Source organism: Hyperolius riggenbachi, chromosome 11 (assembly GCF_040937935.1).
Source record: "Hyperolius riggenbachi isolate aHypRig1 chromosome 11, aHypRig1.pri, whole genome shotgun sequence".
NCBI classification, from domain to species: domain Eukaryota; kingdom Metazoa; phylum Chordata; class Amphibia; order Anura; family Hyperoliidae; genus Hyperolius; species Hyperolius riggenbachi.
In genome coordinates, this window is record NC_090656.1 from 207,824,625 (window position 1) to 207,848,578 (window position 23,954).

At 48.2% G+C, this 23,954-nt stretch overlaps 1 protein-coding gene across 1 annotated transcript in view; it reads right to left on the reverse strand.

Moving 5' to 3' along the window:
* LOC137537950 (mucin-2-like) overlaps positions 1 to 23,954 on the reverse strand; it is a 343,213-nt gene that overhangs the window by 24,888 nt on the left and 294,371 nt on the right. Inside the window, exons 61-68 of the mRNA XM_068259877.1 lie at positions 21,890 to 22,084; positions 19,668 to 19,880; positions 18,565 to 18,669; positions 18,345 to 18,455; positions 16,521 to 16,622; positions 16,289 to 16,387; positions 5,028 to 5,068; positions 3,813 to 3,888 (exon numbers count right to left, since the gene is read on the reverse strand). Coding sequence (XP_068115978.1) covers positions 3,813 to 3,888; positions 5,028 to 5,068; positions 16,289 to 16,387; positions 16,521 to 16,622; positions 18,345 to 18,455; positions 18,565 to 18,669; positions 19,668 to 19,880; positions 21,890 to 22,084 — 942 coding nt within the window. The remainder of the gene's footprint in view (positions 1 to 3,812; positions 3,889 to 5,027; positions 5,069 to 16,288; positions 16,388 to 16,520; positions 16,623 to 18,344; positions 18,456 to 18,564; positions 18,670 to 19,667; positions 19,881 to 21,889; positions 22,085 to 23,954) is intronic.

The window sequence follows — 23,954 nt, forward strand, 5'->3', positions numbered from 1 at the left end:
TATGCGGAAAAATGTCCACAATAATCCGCATGGAAATTCAATCTATGCGGACGTTTATACGGAAAAATGCCCGCAATAATGCGCAAGAAACTTCTCTGAATGCGGGCGCTAATGCCCTTATGTGGAAAATGTCCGTAATCATACGCAAGTAATGCGAAAATGACTGGCCTTAGGCGAAAATTAACGTGAAAAAATTAGATGGAAAATTTGCCTGTCAAAACGAAATTAGGCGAAAATTCGGTAAAAATTTATCGAAACAAATTTTTGCATTTTCGCTCATCACTGGCATGTAGCAGGGCGACCGCTTTGCAGTATTGGTTTTTTGACCCTGCATAGTTTGGCATGCAAAAGCAAATGCATATTTGCATGAGCATTGCCTCATGAATAGCCAATTAGGCCAGATTTGTAAAGCCAGACTTGCTAGGGTAGGCCTCTTTTCCACGGACAGTTGATTGGCAGTAACATGCCTCTCAAACTCTTACAACTGCTCACTACTGCCTGGTAACAGCTTGCTGCTGCCTGGTAACTGCTTGCTGCTGCCTGGTAACTGCTTGCTGCTGCCTGGTAACTGCTTGCTGCTGCCTGGTAACTGCTTGCTGCTGCCTGGTAACTGCTTGCTGCTGCCTGGTAACTGCTTGCTGCTGCCTGGTAACTGCTTGCTGAGCACACAGCTCAACAGTCCGTGGAAAAGAAGCCTAAAACTTGGTGATTGATCACGCATAAATGTTCTCATGCAAAGTACTTCTTCTTCTTGCTCGAAGGTTGAGGCACTTACTCTATTATATATATAGATGCTGAGACAATGCACTTTCTATTGCAGAGCTGGGTGAGAGTGCCCAAATATTGGGAGGAGGGCGGGCAATGCATACAATCAGGCAGAGGAGAGTAAGGGAGGAAATGACATCAGATATTGGCATCAAGATAGACACAGTTAAAATGGAGAATCCTAAGAAGGATTTTATCTTTTAGAAGAAATCATAAATTTTAAATATAGAAAAATCACTAAAATCAAAACATGGACAGTGCAATACATCTGTTATGTAAGTAGATCAAGTATTTATCTACTTATATATGTGTTTTTTTTCTGAGATAGTACGGCTGACAGCTCCACTTTAAAAGGAACCCGAGGTGTGAGACTTATGGAAGCTGCCATATTTATTTCCTTTTAAAGGATACCAATTGCCTGACAGCCCTGCTGAGCTTTTTGGTCAGTACGGTCTGAATCACACACTTGAAACAAGCATGCAGCTAATCTTGTCTGATTTGTCATTGACATCTGGTCTGCATGCTTGTTTAGGGTATAGAGTATAGTGCAATGCATTACTTGCAATGCATCTTGCTCTACTCATCGTGCACAAAAATGCATTGCGCGTAATGCAGTTTAGTGCATGCACCCCAATTCTCTGTAGGTGTCGAAACACAAGTATGTAGAACTTTCTTGGAGTCTCACACTGTTATTTTCAATCTAAGAAGTTCAATTTTAATGTGTGACTGTAGTCAGGGGCAGGGCCGGCTCTAGACTTTTTGCTGCCTGAAGCACACTTGTGAGGATGAGCCCCCTTCCACCTTCCCTGATTTGGAATGATCCCACCGCACCAGACAATCTACTCTACTTCATTTACTGTTCTCACATGACATGCTGCAGCTCAACACATTAGCACACTGGCTGGTCGTGAGTCTTTGACAAACAAACTGCTCACCCTCAGACACTCCATTCCTCCCCAGTCAGGGCAGCAGTGCCACCTCCGCCCTTCTACTGTGCAAGTCAAATGAAATACTGCTGCTCTCCTGCCTCCCCCTCCTCACTCACTGTCAGACTCCTCACGCTTCATGAGAGAACCGGCCCTGCCTGTAGTGAAAAATATGCCTCAAATGGGTACTTACCTCAATAGAGGGAAGCCTCTTGATAATCCAGAGGCTTCTCCTTTCTTCCTCCACTGACCTGTTCCAGCGCTGGGACCTCCCGATTGGAACCAATAAGCCCTTGTTGATGGCTCACACCTGCGTAGTAGTATGTTCCCGATCGGGCTTAGCGTTTTCAGCCTAACCCCAACGAGGTCCATGCTACTGCAAGGACGTTGTGTAGCCGTGCTCATTCAGAGAGGACAGCTGAAAAGTTCCAGGGAATCCCAGCATCCAGAAGGGGTCCGGAGAAAGATGTGCTGAAGACTCTGAGTTGTCTCGTGCCAATAGGCTTCAAAGCATGTGGTGAAAATGAGTTTTCACAGGTCTCTATAGTTTTATGAATATTCTCATATGTTGGATGTGACATTTTTGCATTAGGTTGAAATGGAAATGGCCATATTCGGCCATCATGAGTTAGTGTGACTTGAAATCTGCTTCATTCAGCTTCCAACAAACAGAAATGATTAGCTTTTGAGAATTCTCTTTTAGGCCTTGTTCATGTTATAAATCGCCAGTGCTATCACAGGTCTGTCAGGAAATGAACTCTTCAACCCGGAAAAGACAAAATGCAATGCATTTATACTTAAAAGCACTTGGGAAATCGCTATACAAAGCGCAGTGCTTTTGAAAGCGAAAAGCAATCGAAACGCTCATATGTGAACACTCTCATAGGGAATCATTGCACAATCGCTTTTGGGGCGATTTCTAAAATCGCCAGCGCTTACAAAAACTCGCAAACACTCATAGGGCTCGATTCAGTAAACCGTGCTAAGTGTTAGCACGCCTGTGAAAAGCTCTATATCACACCTAGGGCTCGATTCACAAAACGGTGCTAACCCAGTTAGAGACTTTAGGCATGATAACCATTGCACCACGCTGGTGAAAAGCCAGTTTAGGCGTGATAAGTTTAGGCGTGATAAGTTTAGGCATGATAAGTTTAGGCATGCTAAGTTTAGATAAGTTTAGATCGCACGCAAAGTCCCGCACGCAAAGCAGCGCTATTAAACTATGTGAAGTGCACCAAACTTTGCTAGCGCAAAACTTTTGATCAGCTGTACACTGCGGTGCTAATCCAGTTGGTGCTTAAACTTATCATGCCTAAACTTATCACACCTAAACCTAACATGCCTAAACTTATCACGCCTAAACTTATCACACCTAAACTTATCATGCCTAAACTGAGTTTAGGCATGATAAAGGGCTTTTCACCAGCGTGCTAACTGTTAGCACCGCTTTGTGAATCAGGCCCCTAAAGTTAGTTTAGGCATGATAAATTCACATCTAAAGACTTTAGGCGTGATAACTAGGGTGCTAACTGGGTTAGCACTCATTACTAAATTTACATCGCGCGCACAGTCCCACGCGCAAAACTTTGCGCGCGCATCGCGAAAACAGCGCACCCGATGCGCCTATAAGGTCGCATTGGGTGCGACCTTAACGTCGCACCATGTGATGTTAAAGTCGCACCCAGTTCGATCTTATAGGAGCATCAACGCACCGTTTTTGTCGCACCGCGATGCGACATTTCGCGCACACCGCGATGTGCGCACGAAAAGTTTTCAGTGTGGGACTTTGTGCGCGATGTAAATTTAGTAAACGGTGCTAACCCAGTTAGCACCCTAGTTATCACGCCCAAAGTCTTTAGGCGTGCTAACTGGGTTAACACCGTTTGCTGAATCAAGCCCATAGTGTGAACAAGCCCTTAATCAGCATTGTTTGCACAGCCATATAAAGGTGTTTTGTCTCTATTTACTTTTCAGGATAGCCTTGGCTGCATTATACAAATAGGAGCTCTGCTGCTTAGAGATAGCAGGGGGAGGCTTGTTTGATATATGAGTTTTAAAGGCATACTGGAGAGAAAAGGGTATATGTGCGTGATATGGGAGAGGAATGTTCTCAGAACTTACCACACTTGTAAATGGTGCAGTTACATGGATTGGCAGCAGAATTCGTGAATTCTTCATTGATTTGCAGCTTCTCTCCCTGAACAGACAGAACATGCAGGTTAATAATATACTGCTGCAAGTTAGGAGCCCTCAGCAATCAGCATGTGTAGTGTTAGCAATAAAGCCCTGTAAGTATGTGAGAGCTAACTCAAAATACCATTCTGTCAAAACCCACTTCAGGTGTTATCTACAGTGATGCTCTCACCGGTATAATAACCAGAAAAGGGTTGCACCTGTTATTTACAATGAGAGCAACCTGCAGTAGTATCTACAGTGAGAGCTGTCTGCAGTATTACCTAAATGTGTGATGGAGGCTGAGTACCGTATTTCTGTCTAAGTCAGTTGGCTAGCCAGTGGCTCGTTCTATGTGGGCCAGATGGTAGGATTGCACAGTATGGATCAGATGGTTAATTGCTGGATTGCTGTGTGTGATTCAGATGGCAAGGTGTTGGTTCACTCTATATGGTTCAATTGCCAAATTACACTGTTTAGGTCACATGGACCTCAATTCACTAAGCTTTATCAAACAATTTATCGAACGTTTGATAATTTACCTCATGGGTAAAATCTAATTTTGAATTCACTAAGGTGTTATAGATTTATTGAATGTTTTATTGATAAAAATAAATGTATTCGATAAATATATAACACCTTAGTGAATTCAAAATTAAATTTTACCCATGAGAGTAAAATGTATCTATGACAGCATATCGCTCAGCTCTGACCTGAGCGATACCCTTTCATAGATAGATTTTGTTGATGTGGTTGGTTTTTTTTATTTTTCATATGTTATCACTGAATGTCCAATCTGATTGTAGCCTGACGAAGCCCTTTACAGGTGAAACATGTAGAGTCTAGACACTTCACTGTAATATAGAGCACCCTCTGTACTTATACTGTATGTGTTTCATACTATCTCAACGGCTATCCATGTGGTGGAGTCTTCTGGTACTTTGATCCTGGTAGACAGAATGACTGTATATGACTGTATACAACTTATTTTCAATGGGCGCCCATGGAGCACCCAAATCTCTGCAGGTAATGCGCGCCTAAATGTCCTGCTTCCCTCTCCAACCCATATAGGGTTGTCTGTCTGTCATCAGCGCAAATAACTACAATAACATTAAGTATCTGTCACCTGATTACCCAAAAAAACCCAAATATTTTGGTACTTACCAGATTACACTCCGGCTTCGGGACCTTGTCACAGGAACATTCTGCAAAGGTGAATAGTGAGAGAAATACCTTTGAATCTTTTACAGAAACCCAACATGTGATAGATGCCATAAGATACTGCTGATCTTCCTCACAAAGGTGGAACCTCTCTATTTCCAAATGATGAACACAGAGGTGTCATTAATTAAACAATGGGCTGTCTAACGTTGTGACACGATCTAGCAGCGGAGATCTGAGACACTGCATGTGGAGTGGGCGGTGGTGTAGTAGAGATAGAGGGACACTTCGCTGGAGCCATAGGCCTATGGGTAGACCCCCACATGTAGCTCAAGCATGTATTTCTATCCAGCATGTGAGTGTGCTGGTTTTATAGGAACCTTTTATGAAATGAACAGCTATAAAGTTTTAACACTATGGAGGCTTCCATTTATCTGAGGTAATTGTGCTGGAGGCTGGAGCTCGGAAACAAAATAGTTCTTTGTGGTGAGGAAGGCCCTAAACTTTGCATGTGTACAGCTAGACCAGTCACTAGGGTACTTCAATTTGGGGAGTCCTCCACTGTAGGGTTTGTTGGTGGGCTATCATTTGCGTAAACAGCAGACAAGTATATTGAGCAACAGACGCATTTTTGCAGGGCTTATCTTAGGATCAAAAGCACAGACTGTTTGCACTGTTCATTGTTTATATTTAAATAAATGGTACCTAAACCTTTTTCTGTCTGTTTTTCAGGGTGGGGTGAACTCTCTCTAGAGGTGAGTTCTCGAGACCTCTTTAATACTATATTATTTTGCATTTCAGAACACTGACATTTTCTGTAGTGATTTATAAAGTACACTGATAATTTCACTTTTCTAAATGTCCTTCAAAGTCACAGTCTAAAGTCCTTGCCAAAGTCAAAGTCTGATGCTCTCGTCCACAAGTTGAAAACAACCTGCGGGCTGACGGTTTCTGGGAAAAAGTACTGTTCCAAGCCCTATCCCATAGAGACATATTAATCCCTGACATGCACTGAGGAGGACCAAAGGCCCAAAACAGGCTGTCTGCCAGAGGCGTCACTAGGGTTGGTGTCACTCGCTGCGGAAACTCATGGTGTCACCCCCCCTTACCCCATGAACCTCCATCCTCACCAGATAGTAACATTGCTTGTTATAGGGGGATGTTAAGAGGATTACCGTGTGCAGCCTCGGACAGGCCCACCGAACCACCGATGGTCCCATCGGTGGGCCCCGGCCGTCCCGCCTCCTGGGGGCCCCAGTGCTAAAAAGGAGGGGGGCTAAGCGCAGGAAGGGGGGACATTGTGCACAGATCGGCGGGGAGGGGCGGAAGCCTCCCCCCCCCTCCCTCACCTAGGGGCCTCCCTTCCGCGCTCCCCCCCCCTCCAGAATTGCAGCCAGCGGCAGCACCGGGGAAGAATCACTTAACGGCATGACGGAGATCCGTAGCTCTGCGTGCCGCTGGCTGGTCTGTCTCCTGAACTGACTGTCCAATCACGCTCTCGCAGGAAGTACTGCGAGAGCGTGATTGGACAGTCAGTTCAGGAAACAGAGACCAGACCAGCCAGCGGCACGCAGAGCTACGGATCTCCGTCATGCTGGTAAGTGATTCTTCCCCGGTGCTGCCGCTGGCTGCAATTCTGGAGGGGGGGCCCCTAGGTGAGGGAGGGGGGGCCCCTAGGTGCCACCAACCTGCCCACATTACGATTTTCTGGTCACTGCTGCCCACATTACGATTTTCAGGTGTCTGCTGCCCACATTACGATTTTCAGGTGTCTGCTGCCCACATTACGATTTTCAGGTGTCTGCTGCCCACATTACGATTTTCAGGTGTCTGCTGCCCACATTATGATTTTCAGGTGCCTGCTGCCCACATTGCGATTTTCTGGTGCCTGCTGCCCACATTGTGATTTTCTGGTCACTGCTGCCCACATTGCGATTTTCAGGTGTCTGCTGCCCACATTGTGATTTTCTGGTAACTGCTGCCCACGTTACGATTTTCAGGTGTCTGCTGCCCACATTACGATTTTCAGGTGTCTGCTGCCCACATTACGATTTTCAGGTGTCTGCTGCCCACATTACGATTTTCAGGTGTCTGCTGCCCACATTACGATTTTCAGGTGTCTGCTGCCCACATTACGATTTTCAGGTGTCTGCTGCCCACATTGCGATTTTCAGGTGTCTGCTGCCCACATTACGATTTTCAGGTGTCTGCTGCCCACATTACGATTTTCAGGTGTCTGCTGCCCATATTACGATTTTCTGGTCACTGCTGCCCACATTGCGATTTTCTGGTGCCTGCTGCCCACATTGCGATTTTCTGGTGCCTGCTGCCCACATTGTGATTTTCTGGTGCCTGCTGCCCACATTGCGATTTTCAGGTGTCTGCTGCCCACATTGTGATTTTCTGGTAACTGCTGCCCACGTTACGATTTTCAGGTGTCTGCTGCCCACATTACGATTTTCAGGTGTCTGCTGCCCACATTACGATTTTCTGGTGACTGCTGCCCACATTACAATTTTCAGGTGTCTGCTGCCCACATTACGATTTTCAGGTGTCTGCTGCCCACATTACGATTTTCAGGTGTCTGCTGCCCACATTACGATTTTCAGGTGTCTGCTGCCCACATTACGATTTTCTGGTGACTGCTGCCCACATTGTGATTTTCAGGTGTCTGCTGCCCACATTACGTTTTTCTGGTCACTGCTGCCCACTTTTGGGGGGGGGGTATCTGCCACCAACCTGATTGCATTTTGGGGGGTATCTGCCGCCAATCTGATTGCATTTTGTGGGGGTATCTGCCGCCAACCTGATTGCATTTTGTGGGGGTATCTGCCGCCAACCTGATTGCATGTTGTGGGGGTATCTGCCGCCAACCTGATTGCATTTTGTCCGAAAATCTGCTGCGATTTGACTACTTAATGAATTATCATGAGGCATGTAACTACTTGAATATTTTATCTAAAATGTATCTGGCCGGACCTAATCTCTGTGAATAACACCGCTACTTATGTTGTGTTTGGTTTTTTTTTAAGTCTGCCCATGACTCATCGTGACCACGTCGATGTTCCAGTGCGTGGTAACACCCATTTACTTTCGCTGCGGCGCGCTGCGCGCTGCATGTGGACATATCCCTATTGGAGGCTGTCCTCAGAAGGGCTCACGATCTTTTCCCTACCATAAACTCATGCAAAATTTATAGAGTACATGTGTATAGGCCCATACTCACGAGTGACATTTGTCGCCGCAACACGCGGCGCGCGCGTGTTGCGGCGACAGGTCGCCCGTGAGTATGGGCCGCCGCACGCGCGCGCACCCCGAACTGTCGCCCGTCGCTCATGTCGCCAGGCGATTGAAACTTTCAATCGCATGGCGACAGTCGCCGCTGCCCCCCCGCCGCAACTGTCGCTAGTCCGCGTGAGTACGCGGACTAGCGACAGCAACCTCCATGTAGGTACATGGAGCTTCCGGCGGGGGGAGGAGGAACGTCAGCGACAGCTTCCGCCTTGCCGCTGGTCCCTCTTCCGCGTGTGTACGCGGAGGGACCTGGCGAGAAGCTGTCGCCGGCCTGTCGCCCACACGCTCACGTGTGCTGGCGACAGGCCACATTTCTCGCCCGTGAGTATGGGCCTTATGTGAGCCCAAAATGGGGGGGGGGAAGAGGAGGGGATCGGGGGGGGGGGGGCCCAGGCTGAAACTTCCTTGGTGGGCCCTTAGTGTCCCAGTCCGACCCTGACCGTGTGGCCTCTGAACTCTGAACTCTGTTATCAGCTCAACATGGAGCAGCCAGAAGGGAGAAGAGTAGGAGGGAGAAGTAAATCAGGCACTAATCTGGTCTGTATTTGTTTAGCCTACTCCACTCTCCCTTTAGCCTGGAGATTGGTGTCACCCTCTCTGTTGGTGACACCTGGTGCGGTCCGCCAGGGCCGGCCTTTGCTATGAGCGACCGCTCAGGGCGCTGTGCTCTCAAGGGCGCATGTGCCCTGTCGCCCCTTGCCGCCCCTCGCCGCCCCGCTGTCTCCCGGTGTCCTCTCAGTCTATATTTAGAGCAGGACTACAAGAAAATGGCCGCCGATGTCCACAAATGCAGACACACGGCGGCCATTTTTTTGTAGCCTGCTCTAACTACAGATGGAGCGGAGGCGGGGAGAGAAGAGTGACGTCGGCGCTGGAGCTGGATGTCAGGTGAGTCGGTCTCTGCCACATAAAGGGGGGGGGGCATACTGGGGCAAGCTACCTACGCTGGGGCAAGCTACCTACACTGGGGGCATACTGGGTCAAGCTACCTACGCTGGGGCAAGCTACCTACACTGGGGGCATACTGGGGCAAGCTACCTACGCTGGGGCAAGCTACCTACACTGGGGGCATACTGGGGCAAGCTACCTACGCTGGGGCAAGCTACCTACACTAGGGGCAAGCTACCTACGCTGGGGGCATACTGGGGAAAGCTACCTACACTGGGGGCATACTGGGGCAAGCTACCTACGCTGGGGCAAGCTACCTACACTGGGGGCATACTGGGGCAAGCTACCTTCGCTGGGGCAAGCTACCTACACTGGGGGCAAGCTACCTACGCTGGGGGCATACTGGGGCAAGCTACCTACGCTGGGGGCATACTGGGGCAAGCTACCTATGCTGGGGGCAAGCTACCTACGCTGGGGGCATACTGGGGCAAGCTACCTACGCTGGGGGCAAGCTACCTATGCTGGGGGCAAGCTACCTACGCTGAGGGCATACTGGGGCAAGCTACCTACGCTGGGGGCATACTGGGGCAAGCTACCTACGCTGGGGGCAAGCTACCTACACTGGGGGCATACTGGGGCAAGCTACCTACACTGGGGGCATACTGGGGCAAGCTACCTACGCTGGGGGCAAGCTACCTACACTGGGGGCATACTGGGGCAAGCTACCTATGCTGGGGGCAAGCTACCTACGCTGGGGGCATACTGGGGCAAGCTACCTACGCTGGGGGCATACTGGGGCAAGCTACCTTCGCTGGGGGCATACTGGGGCAAGCTACCAACGCTGGGGGCAAGCTACCTACGCTGGAGGCATACTGGGGCAAGCTACCTACGCTGGGGGCATACTGGGGCAAGCTACCTTCACTGGGGCCATACTGGGGCAAGCTACCTACGCTGGGGGCATACTGGGGCAAGCTACCTACGCTGGGGGCAAACTACCTACACTGCTGGGGGAAAACTACCTACACTGCTGGGGGAAAACTACCTACACTGGGGGCATACTGGGGCAAACTACCTACACTGGGGGCAACCATGCTACTACACTGGGGGAAACTGTACTAGCTACACTGAGGGCAGCTATGCTACCTATATGGGGCAACTATACTACCTACACTGGGGGCAACTATGCTACCTATATGGGGACAACTATGCTACTTATGGGGGGGCAACAAAATCCGGTTTCGCTCAGGGCGCTGTGAAACCTAAGGCCGGCCCTGCGGTCCGCATCTACCGCACCCCCCTAATGAGCCACTGCTGTCTGCATGTGGGGTTGCTGTGGCTTTGTAGAATGTAAAGCTATAGGCATGCTATATACCAGCGGTTCTGGATGTAAGCCTGGCTTCAGGGGCATAAAGAGAGGTTCACAGACAGGAAACTGTCAGACCATGGTCATGACATCACACTGTGGGTGGAGTTTTACCACAATATCAGCCATACAGATGTCCCTAATCTATTCTAGAAAAGGTAAATATTTCTCTTGGGACAAGAGTTATTAACTAATGATTGAAATGAAGTTCAATCCTTGGTTAAAGTTCCTCTTGAAGTCCGTGTCTGTAGTTAGCACCTCCACAACCCAGTTATCCAAACACCAGAGAAATAAACTGCAATGCTCTGGTGCTCAGTCCTTTTATAGTCACCCCGTTCACAGTTCACTTATCCAAATACCAGAGACAGAGGACTCTATGGTGCTCTTTTCTCCAATGAATCACCACCTTTCCAATACAGTATTCCAAATACCAGAGAGAGAGCGAGAAGGACTGTGGGCGGTGTTTAAGGATCACTACCTCCTCTATTCAGCTACCTAAGAAAAGAGTAAATGCAGGTTCCTGCCCAGCATGACTCATATAGCGGGCTTTTCATTTGAATGGTCCTAAACCAATGCAGACTAGAGATGGGAAGTCCGGATCTTTTCAAGGATTCGAATGATTCGAATCGGATAATTGAAAAGATCCGGATCTTTGAAGCGAATCTTTGAATCATTTTACTAGAAAAGCAGACTGCCCCCAGTGTAGGTAGTATTGCCCCCAGACAGGTAGTAATGCCCCCAGACAGGTAGTATTGCCCCCAGACAGGTAGTATTGCCCCCAGTGTAGGTAGTATTGCCCCCAGACAGGTAGTAATGCCCCTAGTGTAGGTAGTATTGCCCCCAGACAGGTAGTAATGCCCCCAGTGTAGGTAGTATTGCCCCCAGACAGGTAGTATTGCCCCCAGTGTAGGTAGTATTGCCCCCAGACAGGTAGTATTGCCCCCAGACAGGTAGTAATGCCCCCAGTGTAGGTAGTATTGCCCCAGTGTAGGTAGTAATGCCCCCAGTGTAGGTAGTATTGCCCCAGACAGGTAGTAATGCCCCTAGTGTAGGTAGTATTGCCCCCAGTGTAGGTAGTATTGCCCCCAGACAGGTAGTAATGCCCCCAGTGTAGGTAGTATTGCCCCCAGACAGGTAGTATTGCCCCCACTGTAGGTAGTATTGCCCCCAGACAGGTAGTATTGCCCCCAGACAGGTAGTAATGCCCCCAGTGTAGGTAATATTGCCCCAGTGTAGGTAGTAATGCCCGCAGTGTAGGTAGTATTGCCCCAGTGTAGGTAGTAATGCCCCCAGTCAATCCTCCCCTCCTTCTGTGGCAGCGGGCAGGGCAGAGACTGACTCACCTGACATCCAGCTCCAGCGCCGACTTCACTCTGCTCTCCCCGCCTCCACTCCATCTGTAGTTAGAGCAGGGCTACAAGAAAATGGCCACCGATTGTCCGCATTTGTTGACATCAGTGACCATGTTCTTGTAGTCCTGCTCTAATTACAGACGGAGAGGATGCAGGGAGAGACAGCAGGGCGAAACGGGGTGACAGGGCGCATGCGCCCTTGACAGCCGGCCTGTGAACCGAATCGTTCATTGTGATGATCTGGATGATTCGACTCACAAAAAAGATCCGGATTAAAGATCCAAATCGTTCATGATCCGGACATGACTACTGCAGACTCTGAACTGTTATCCAGCTATTAAGCCGGTTACTCTCAGGCCTAAAGGGAACCTGTAGTGAGAGGAATATAGAGTCTGCCTTCTTCATTCCCTTATAAACCATGCCAGTTGCCTAACTTCTGCGCTGATGCTCTGCTTCTAATACTTTAAATTACACCTGAACTGAGCGGCTGCCATATTTATTTCCTTTTAAATAATACCAGTTGCCGGGCTGACCTGCTGATCATCTGTATCTAATACTTATAGCCATAGACCCTAAACAAGCATGCAGATCAGACGTTTCCGACTGAAGTCTGACTAGATTAGCTGCATGCTTGTTTCAGGTATGTGATTCAGACACTACTGCAGCCAAAGAGATCTGCAGAACTGCCAGGAAACTGGTATGATTTAAAAGGAAATAAATATGTCCGCCTCCATATCCCGTTACTCACTGTTCCAGAATGAGCATGCAGAGCAGAGGCTGTGACTCTGGTGTGACTCCACTGGCTGCATGCTTGTTGCAAGTGTGTGAGTAAACACAACTTAAAGGAATACTATTGATTCACATATTTTTTTCAATTGACACAGGAATTGTTTGGGAAGTGCTGCTAAGTACTGGTGTATACATTTTAGTAGCAACTTCTTTGTTTACTGTTAGCAAAATACTTTCAAACTTTACTGAGGCCAAAACTGACGGCTGACTGAGCCATGAGGAGAGGGCAAATTCCCCTCACACTTTTGATCAGTTAACTCTAGGGGCCTGATTCACAAAGCAGTGCTAACAGTTAGCACGCTGGTGAAAAGCCCTTTTTTCATGCCTAAACTCAGTTTAGGCATGATAAGTTTAGGTGTGATAAGTTTAGGTGTGATAAGTTTAGGCATGATAAGTTTAGGTGTGATAAGTTTAGGCATGATAAGTTTAAGCACCAACTGCGTTAGCACCACAGTGCACAGCTGATCAAAAGTTTTGCGCTAGCAAAGTCTGGTGCACATTGCACAGAGTTTAATGGCGCTGCTTTGCAGTGAGAGCGCGCGCAAAGTCCCATAGGGTTTAATGGGAGCTTCGCGCGAAGCGTCGGGTGCTGCGCACGCGCGGTAACTTCGCGCGAGTTTCTTCTTATCACGCCTAAAGTGAGTTTAGGCGTGATAAGGGGCTTTTCACTGGCGTGCAAACACTTTGCACCGCTTTGTGAATCAAGCCCCTAAACTTATCACGCCTAAACTGGCTTTTCACCAGCGTGGTGCAATGGTTATCACGCCTAAAGGGCTTGATTCACAAAGCGGTGCTAACAGTTAGCACGCTGGTGAAAAGCCCTTTATCATGCCTAAACTCAGTTTAGGCATGATAAGTTTAGGTGTGATAAGTTTAGGTGTGATAAGTTTAGGCATGATAAGTTTAGGTGTGATAAGTTTAGGCATGATAAGTTTAAGCGTCAACTGGGTTAGCACCGCAGTGCACAGCTGATCAAAAGTTTTACGCTAGCAAAGTCTGGTGCACTTTGTACAAAGTTTAATGGCGCTGCTTTGCGTGCGGGACTTTGCAAGCGATCTAAACTTATCTAAACTTATCATGCCTAAACTTATCACACCTAAACTTATCACGCCTAAACTTATCACACCTAAACTGGCTTTTCACCAGCATGGTGCAATGGTTATCATGCCTGGGCCTCGATTCACAAAGCGGTGATAACCCAGTTATCACGCCTAAAAGACTTTAGGCGTGATGACCTTTTCACCACTGAGTTATCACCGATTTTTCCTGCTCTTCGCGCGAAGTTACCGCGCGTAAGCGCGTTCGCGCGTATGCGCGTGAGTGCGCGCGCAAAGTCCTATAGGGCTTAATGGGAGCTTCGCGCGAAGCGGCGGGTGTTGCGCGCGCACTTACGCGCGTACGCGCGGCAACTTCGCGCGAGTTTCTTCTTATCATGCCTAAAGTGACTTTAGGCGTGATAAGGGCCTTTTCACCACGGTGCTAACACTTTGCACCGCTTGGTGAATCGAGCCCTAGGGGCCTGATTCACAAAGCGGTGCTAACAGTTAGCACCCTGGTGAAAAGCCCTTTATCATGCCTAAACTCAGTTTAGGCATGATAAGTTTAGGTGTGATAAGTTTAGGTGTGATAAGTTTAGGCATGATAAGTTTAGGTGTGATAAGTTTAGGCATGATAAGTTTAAGCACCAACTGCGTTAGCACCGCAGTGCACAGCTGATCAAACGTTTTGCGCTAGCAAAGTCTGGTGCACTTCGCATAGAGTTTAATGGCGCTGCTTTGCGTGCGGGACTTTGCATGCTATCTACACTTATCTAAACTTAGCATGCCTAAACTTATCACACCTAAACTTATCACGCCTAAACTGACTTTTCACCAGTGTGGTGCAAAGGTTATCACGCCTAAAGTCTTTTAGGCGTGATAACTGAGTTATCACCGCTTTATGAATCAGGCCCTATGTGTAACTCTGTGTGGGCTCGATTCACAAAGCGGTGATAACCCAGTTAAAGACTTTAGGCGTGATAACCATTTTTATCATGCCTAAACTCAGTTTAGGCATGATAAGTTTAGGCATGATAAGTTTAGGCATGATAAGTTTAGATAAGTTTAGATTGCGCGCAAAGTCCCGCACGCAAAGCAGCGCCATTAAACTCTATGCAAAGTGCACCAGACTTTGCTAGCGCAAAACTTTTGATCAGCTGTGCACTGCGGTGCTAGCCCAGTTGGTGCTTAAACTTATCACACCTAAAAACTTATCACACCTAAACTTATCACACCTAAACTTATCATGCCTAAACAGAGTTTAGGCGTGATAAAGGGCTTTTCACCACAGTGCTAACTGTTAGCACCGCTTTGTGAATCAGGCCCAGTGTGTGTAAGAGAGAAAGCTCCCAACAGCTGCAGATCCTGTGTTTCTGACGGAAGTGTCTGAAGAGAGCAGATGAAATGTAACTAATTGTCACAGCTTTTCATACTGTTTTTGCTTTCAGAGTTTGATATGTTTGATATTTGCTTTCTGTAGTCTGATATGCAACTCTGGCTGTGCATTGAAGCAGACACCCCTTCTGCAATTGATTTGTCCCAATATAGCTAAATCCTACCCTCAATAAATGACAGCTTTTGCCTCTGATATTTAACATGAAAAGTAGGAAAATGTTTGCACAGCTACTTAGACATTATTTGCACACTGTCAGTTTAGAACACTTGGTCATCGATAGTATTCCTTTAAGTCAAAAGCTCAGCATGACAGCCCAGCAACTGGCATGGTTTATAAGGGAATGAAGTTGGAACTCTCCGTATTCCTCTCACTTCAGGTTCTCTGCAACACTTGCTGACAGATACCCCAATCTTGAGATGGATTAAGATGTAATGGGGCCCTAGACAAGGTAGGGCCACCTTATGGTCCTTCTGGTAACCTGAAGCAGAAAGAGGTCAAAGAAGGTGGCAGGTGGGCCCCTTGACACCCAGTAGGCCCCAAGCACCTGCCTAGGTTGCCTGGTGGATGATCCTGCTCTGCCCCCATCCTATAGACCAGGTGTGTCAAACCTAAATACAAAGTGGGCCGAAATTGAACACTGGGACCAAGTCACGGGCCAGCTCAATGTCTACTGGCCACCTTCCTCCCTTATACAGTTCCCTGGTGTCAATGGCCCCCCTCCAATCCCTATACAGTTCCATGGTTTCTAGTGGTTCTCCTCCCTCCCCTATACAGTTCCCTGGTTTCTAGTGGTTCTCCTCCCTCCCCTATACACTTCCCTGGTATCTAGGGGCCCCACCGTGCCCTATACAGTTTCCTGGTGTCCAGTGTCCCCCTACTTCCCTCATATGTCTTCCTTTGTTATCTAGTGCTTCACCTCCAATATAGCTTCCCTGGTGGACTAGAGTGACCAAATTTAATGCAAAGTGGGGAAGCCACTAGGGGGCCAAATTTAATAGCTCTGAGGGCCAGATTTGGCCCGAGGGACGGAGTTTGGCATGTATGCTATAGACTGTACATTACATTTGCTGTCTCCTCAGCAGCACATCCTGCAGGATAAGGAAGGATGATCTTTCTGCCATGGACTAGTGAGAGTTAGCACTTACCACAAGTCCTATAGGGGCAGCAGCTGCCAGGTGTCCACATCTCAAGCACTGACATCCCCAGGTCACATGTGACATCAGGACATCGGGACGTATCACACACTACATACAAAACAAGCCATGTGATTAGGGTGCAGGAAATATGTGGCACTATAAATGTTTTATGGATATAATGCCCAGCCATAACACGCATATCTGCCGCCAGCAACCCCGTACGTGACTGTGACATACTCACCACACTGGTAGATGGGACAGCATCTGTCTGTGTCATTGCCAGTAATGGTAAGAATCTCTCCTTCCTGACAGGTAGGTAAAGACTGAGGACACACACTGCATCCTGTGAAGAGAAGAGACATTGCTCACACGGCTCTGTCACTGTGGAAAGTTTATACAGCAACCCTTTCCCCAAGTCCCTGCACTGGCTCCTAACCCCCCACCCCCCAGACGAAAATTTAAACTGCCCTACCTGGCCGGACAAATCTATCCACCATACCTCCATACATCTCGTACAAAGATACAGCCCAACCCGCTCTCTCTGCTCCTCCAAAACTCGACAGATGTCCACCCCTCGCATCCTGGGAGGCCCCAGGCCATTTCCAGAGCAGCCGCTATTCTATGAAACTTCCTCCTACCCCCAATAGGCTCACCCCCACCTTCAACTCATTCAAGCAGGCCTTAACCTCTTGAGGACTGCAGGGCTAAACCCCCCTAGTGACCAGGCATTTTTTAGCTAAAATGGCCACTGCAGCTTTAAGGCCAAGCTGCAGGGCCGCATAACTCAGCACACAAGTGATTCCCCCCCCCCTTTTCTCCCCACCAACAGAGCTCTCTGTTGGTGGGGTCTGATCGCTCCCCCCATGTTTATTTTTTTTTAATAAATATTATTGTTTGTTTTTTTAAAAAAAAAAACCCTGTTTCTTTAACTCCCTTCCCTCCCTCCCTCCCTCCCCACAGCCGGCCAAATATGGCGATCGGCTGTCATAGGCTTCTGCCTATGAGAGCCGATCGCTCTCTTGTCCCCCATGGGGACAGCCGTGTCACACGGCTGTCCCCAGTGCAGCGCTGCTGCTGATCGCAGCGCTGCACAAAGTAAATAGACGGCGATCACGCCGTCTACCGGTCTCCCGAGCGGCAATAGCCGCTCGGAGACTGAAGGCGGGGCGGAGCTCCGCCCCCCAAGCAGGAGATGCGCGCGCAGCCTGCGCGCGATCTCCTGCAAAACAGAGCCCCAGGACTTTACGCCAATTGGCGTTAGGCGGTCCTGGGGCTGCCGCCGCGGCCACGCCTACTGGCGTGACGCGGTCGGCAAGAAGTTAAAGGGAGCCTTGAGACAAAGGGGGTAAAAGAACTGATACTTACCTGGGGCTTCCTCCAGCCCTATGACCACCTTTGCCTCCCTTGCCACCCTCCTGGGTGGTTCCATTGGCCTGCTATCGGGCCAAATAATCCTCATTCAGCTGTGTCAGTTGGGCTCTTCTGCGCATGCGCTGCGTGGCCGCGTGCCCATTGTTCTGCGCATGCACGGGTAGTACTGCACTGAAGTAGGACGCTCCCAGCGACGTGAATGCTGATTACCGATAGCAGACGAACTGAGCCACCCAGGAGGACAGTGAGGGAGGCAACGATGGTCATGCGGCTGGAGGAAGTCCCTTGTTAGTATCAATTCTTTTACCCCCTTCATCTCAAGTTCTCTTTAAAGACCCTTCCTTATGTCCACACTCGCTGCACATCGATGTGTCTTCAGCGGATGGCTACAATGCGCCCGCTGAAGACACATCGTCGTGCAGCGGGTGTACTGAGGAGCCTGTCTCCCACTTCTCCTACTGGAGCTTCTACTCAGCGGCAGAGAGATGTTTTCCTGCGAGCAAATTTGCCTTGATAAAGGGGCACCACATGGCTCCGAAACGTCGGCTGTATGTTTTTACATGGAACCAATAAAGAATTACTTTGGATGTGCCAGCTCTTTACTCTCTTGATCACGCCTTGTAAAGTCACATCATTGTAAAATGTGACTGCATATTTAGGAGCAAGGGGGGGGGGGGGGGGGGAGAAGACTTACCACAAAAATGTCTGAAGCAGCAGGTGTTGTTGTCAGGAACCACAAACAGCGTTTGGTCCTCCCTGCAGCGAGGGTGCTCTTCCATCGTAGAACACCTATCAGGGTCACATTCTACAATAAAACAACACTGTTATATGTGGCTGTTGCATGCCAATCAGTCTATACAGAAGACTACAGCGGGATTAAACAGACAGATGTGTGGCACACAGGCGATGCCTACCGCATGTATATCTGGGGCAGCAGGACTCCTCCTGATAGTAAGTGACCACTTTCTCATGCGGGGCACACAGAGGGATCAGATCGTCACACACAGACTGGTTGCAAACTGAGGAGCAGAAAGAAACAGACCAGCATTATAACTTACAGTTTCTTATAAATGTCTCCTTTCTTTCTATGTCCCATATGAGGAAAAGCCTCAACAGAGACACGGATAATACCTGAAGTGACACATGACATAAGGAAATAAACACAGGTACATATAGTACTAGTCCTACTAAGAAATTGTCTTAACGAGAGCCTGAGGTGGGCTCATAACATAAAAAAAAAAAAATAGGCTACCTGATCCGGGGGGCTGGGCTGATCAGGTAGCCTCCAAAACTGCAGCTCTCTGTAAACTCCTGTGGGCCACACTGGCCCACTTTCACTTTCGTGACCTCTCACGACCCTGGAAAGAGAGACTGTGTGTCTCTCATCAAGCGTGCAGGGAGGCGGGGGAGCAGCAGGGGGTGCGGCCATGGAGAAAGAGAGCTGCCCAATGGCAGCTCTGGAAACCCTGCAGGAATGCCTCCAGTCTGCGTTTTGAGCAGGGAATCCCTTCCCCATGACGCTAAACTCAGGGGGCCATAGTGCGGCTATGAAGAGGGGGGGGGGGTGGACAGAGAGCGGCGGTGGGGGACACAGAGGCATGTCATGAGGCAGAGAATATGCCTTTGTGTCCCATTTACCCTCCCACGAACCGCCTCAGGTTTAAAGTCCCTTTCTGTCTGATAACATTTTAGAGGATACATTTCAAAGGGTTACTACTGTTTTTGCATCTTAATGAAGCTAATTTTGCAATTTAAAAAGCAGCCTTAATCTAAACATAAACATACGAGACTCTATTTTACTAATGTTCTATTTGCCCTTAGTACTACACATACATTTATCTATACATTAACTAAACGTTTATTTTCAGTTCATGTTTGCTTCAAAAGTTAATGAAATAAATTGGAATTATGTACTCAGTGCTTAACAGTGAATTAACTGCTACTACTGAATTACTACCAACAGCAGGACTGGAGCCTGTACAGTATTATTGAACGTATACAACATAGGCCTACTCACCGCACATGTGACGAGGACAGCAGGTCTTGTTGTCAGAGACTGTGACTGTGATCTCGCCATACCTGCGGCACCCGGGTTCCCTTGTGTCTGAGCAGTTGTACCGTGCAGGAACGATGGTGTCATTTTCCACACATTTATACATGCAACATCCGCTAACTGAAGTGTTCCACATCTCACCGATTTCACGCGGGACCCCAGCGCTGTCAGTACAAGCTGAAATCAGGATGTGTCAGTATGTCACCTTATCTGACACAAATCACATTAGTTTCCATACAGCGCCACCCACCAACACAAGACAGGAAGTGTTCTACATGGTGCAACCCTTCTGACACAAGAGAGCACTGTATCACTCACAGAGACTCACGTAGCTCTGCACCATCCACACTGATTCCACAGAACAATGCACCAGCCACGCTGATCCCACAGAGCAGAACACTGAACCACCTATACTGAAACCACAGAACACTGCACCAGCCATGCTGATCCCACAGAGCAGAGCACTGCACCAGCTGTACTGACATCACAGAGCACTGCACCCTCCACACTGATTCCTCAGAGCAATGCATCCTCTTTACTGGCATCCCAGAGCACTACACACATCTATACTGACACCAAAGAGCACTGCACCAGCTACACTGATTTCACTGAGCACTGCACAATCTGTACTGACATCACAGAGCACTGCACACACCTATACTGACACCAAAGAGCACTGCACCAGCCATACTGATTTCACAGAACATTGTACCACCTATACCGAGACTACAGAGCACTGCACCATCTGTACTGATATCCAGAGCAGGGACAAGGTCCTCCAGCACCCAAGGCTGAGACACCAAAGTGCGCCCCTCCATCCCTGCCACCCCAGCTGTCACACACTGATTGCTATTAGACTAAGAGGGCCACAGGGCCCACAACCTCCCCAACACCTTAATATCTAGTTATCTGGCTTGCAGTCACTGCTAAGTATCCCCTTTTCTTATTTCTTTCTGCATCATACACAATTAGGAATGACAGCTGAATGAATTGTGCGCCCCTCCTACACTGCGCCCTGAGGCTGGAGCCTCTCCAGCCTATGCCTCGGCCCGGCCCTGCTGATAGCACAAAGCACTGCACAATATATATTGACAGCAAATAGCACTGCACCAGCCACACTGATTTCACAATGCACTGCATCATCTGTACTGATATCACAAAGCACTGCACAATCTATACTGACACCAAAGAGCACTGCACGAGCCACACTGATCCCACTGGGCATTGCACCATCTGTAAAGACACCACAAAGCACTGCACTATCTACACTGATACCACAGCACACTACTGCAGCCATACACAGAGCAGTGCTCAATGTTCACTGACACAAAAAATTACTGCACCATCCACACTTTTACCACAGAGCACTGCACCTTTTATACTGACAACACTAAGCACTGCCCCTTCCATACTGACACCACAGAGCACTGCCCCATCCATACTAACACCACAGAGCACTGCCCCATCCATACTGACACCACAGAGCACTGCCTCATCCATACTAACACCACAGAGCACTGCCCCATCCATACTGACACCACAGAGCACTGCCCCATCCATACTGACACCACAGAGCACTGCCCCATCCATACTAACACCACAGAGCACTGCCCCATCCATACTAACACCACGGAGCACTGCCCCTTCCATACTGACACCACACTGAGTACTGTACCACACATACTGACAACACTAAGCACTCACAATCCATAGTACCTACCATCACTGCCTCCTCTTTACAGATACGGAGGAGAGTACTCTATATAGAGAGAGAGCAAAGTGTTTCCTCCTCTACACAGTTGTAGCACAGAGCCCAGCCCACTCCATACTGCTAGAGAGCTGTGTATGGTCTACAGAGACAGATGAGAGCAGTGTACTGTCTACAGAGACAGAGGAGAGCAGTGCACTGTCTACAGAGACAGAGGAGAGCAGCGTACTGTCTACAGAGACAGAGGAGAACAGCGTACTTTCTACAGAGACAGAGGAAAGCAGTGTACTGTCTACAGAGACAGGTGAGAGCAGTGTACTGTCTACAGCGACAGAGGAGAGCAGTGTACTGTCTACAGAGACAGAGGAAAGCAGTGTACTGTCTACAGAGAGAGAGGAGAGCAGTGTACTGTCTAGTTTCTACACCTACAGAGGAGAGCAGTGTACTATATAGAGATAGCAGAATAGTACATTCTCACCGCATTTCCTCTCCGGGATACACATGGCCGAGTACGGACGATGTAGAATGTCTCCCTGTGCACACACACAGCCCTCCGTCAATGCTGAACAAGATTCTGTTTCATACAGATCAATCTCATTGTTCTGACAGGTTCGAGGCACATCACAGACCGGCAGACATGGCCGATAGACCAACGACTCTGGGCAGTGAAAAGCTAAAACACACACAGAGGGAGAAAAATAATGTACTTGTTGCATGGGACTTAATGCATGAATTATACACAGCACAATAACATCTAAAAGCACACAAGCTGGCAGGTGAGGTTCCCACTAGAGCAGAAGTGGGCAAACGTCTTTGACTTGAAGGCCACATTAGGTTCTCAATTTTGACTGAAGGGCCGAAACAGAATAGGAGTGGCATAAAATGGGTGTGGCCACGTTGGGATGCGGGCGGAGCCAACTATAATGTAACAGTGTAACGCAAAGACCATGGGCCCGTCTTTTCTTCTAAAACACAGTTGGGCAAAGTGACCCTAATGGTAATTAGACAGCATCCCCCCACCCACAAACAGCAAATGGCAGCAGCCAGTAATTTTTGGCACCAAACAACATAGGCCGAGGGACAGCACGCAGATCCCCTGAGACAGCAGGACACATAATTCCGCAGTTGAATATTCCGCAGCATTTCTTCCACAAAATATACATATTGTGGCAGCCTTACCCCCAGGGCCGGATTTCTGGCAAGGCCGCATAGGCCATGGCCTAGGGCACCAGAAATTTAGGGGCGGCTCAGTGAGGGGCAGTAAAGCTATTCGATGCAGCCATCCATATCTACAAGAACAGATTTAACCTTCAAACTCCCTGTCCTGTACTACTGTCGTCCCTGCAAGACCTGTAAGCTCTATCCTGCAGGTACACTTCAGCCTAACTCTCATGGTGACACAATGGTTCCATCATTAATGAGATAACAAACATAACATAAAAGTTCTTAAGGAAAACATAACTTATAATCTATACGCATATTACTAAAATAGTCATTGTCTGTGACAACTGACATCCAATGAGGAAAAATTAAACAGAATTCTCATTGGGGCACACAGAGATAACAACCAGACAGTATAGTTGGCCTTGGGCGGTGAAAAGTACAAATCCGGCCCTGCTTACCCCACAAAGTACACATAATGTGGCAGTGCTTCTCACAAAATACACATAATGCGGCAATGTTCCACCCAAAATATACATATTGCGGCAATGTTTCACCCAAAACACACATAAAGTGGAAATGTTTCCACAAAATACAATGTTCCCATAAAATGCAGTTTATATGCAGGGGGCAAAATCAGCGGCACTAAATCCGGCCCTGCATCGGCTGGCAGGACGAAATAGTCAAGCGGGCAATAGTTTGCCCACCCATGCACTAGAGTATGTTCTGAAAGGACCATGATTGGGAAAAAACAATTCAAAATTCATCTGTAAACATACGGTGCTTACAGTATAAGAAATACATCTCTCCCAGAGTATACAGTGGTTTGCAAAAGTATTCGGCCCCCTTGAAGTTTTCCACATTTTGTCACATTACTGCCACAAACATGAATCAATTTTATAGGAATTCCATGTGAAAGACCAATACAAAGTGGTGTACATGTGAGAAGTGGAACGAAAATCATACATGATTCCAAACATTAAAAAAAAAAAAAATAACTGCAAAGTGGGATGTGCGTAATTATACAGCCCCCTGAGTCAACACTTTGTAGAACCCCCCCTTTTGCTGCAATTACAGCTGCCAGTGTTTTAGGGTATGTCTCTACCAGCTTTGCACATCTAGAGACTGAAATCCTTGTCCATTCTTCTTTGCAAAACAGCTCCAGTTCAGTCAGATTAGATGGACAGTGTTTGTGAACAGCAGTTTTCAGATCTTGCCACAGATTCTCGATTGGATTTAGATCTGGACTTTGAATGGGCCATTAAATCATTCCATTGTTGCCCTGGCTTTATGTTTAGTGTCGCTGTCCTGCTGGAAGGTGAACCTCCGCCCCAGTCTCAAGTCTTTTGCAGACTCCAAGAGGTTTTCTTCCAAGATTGCCC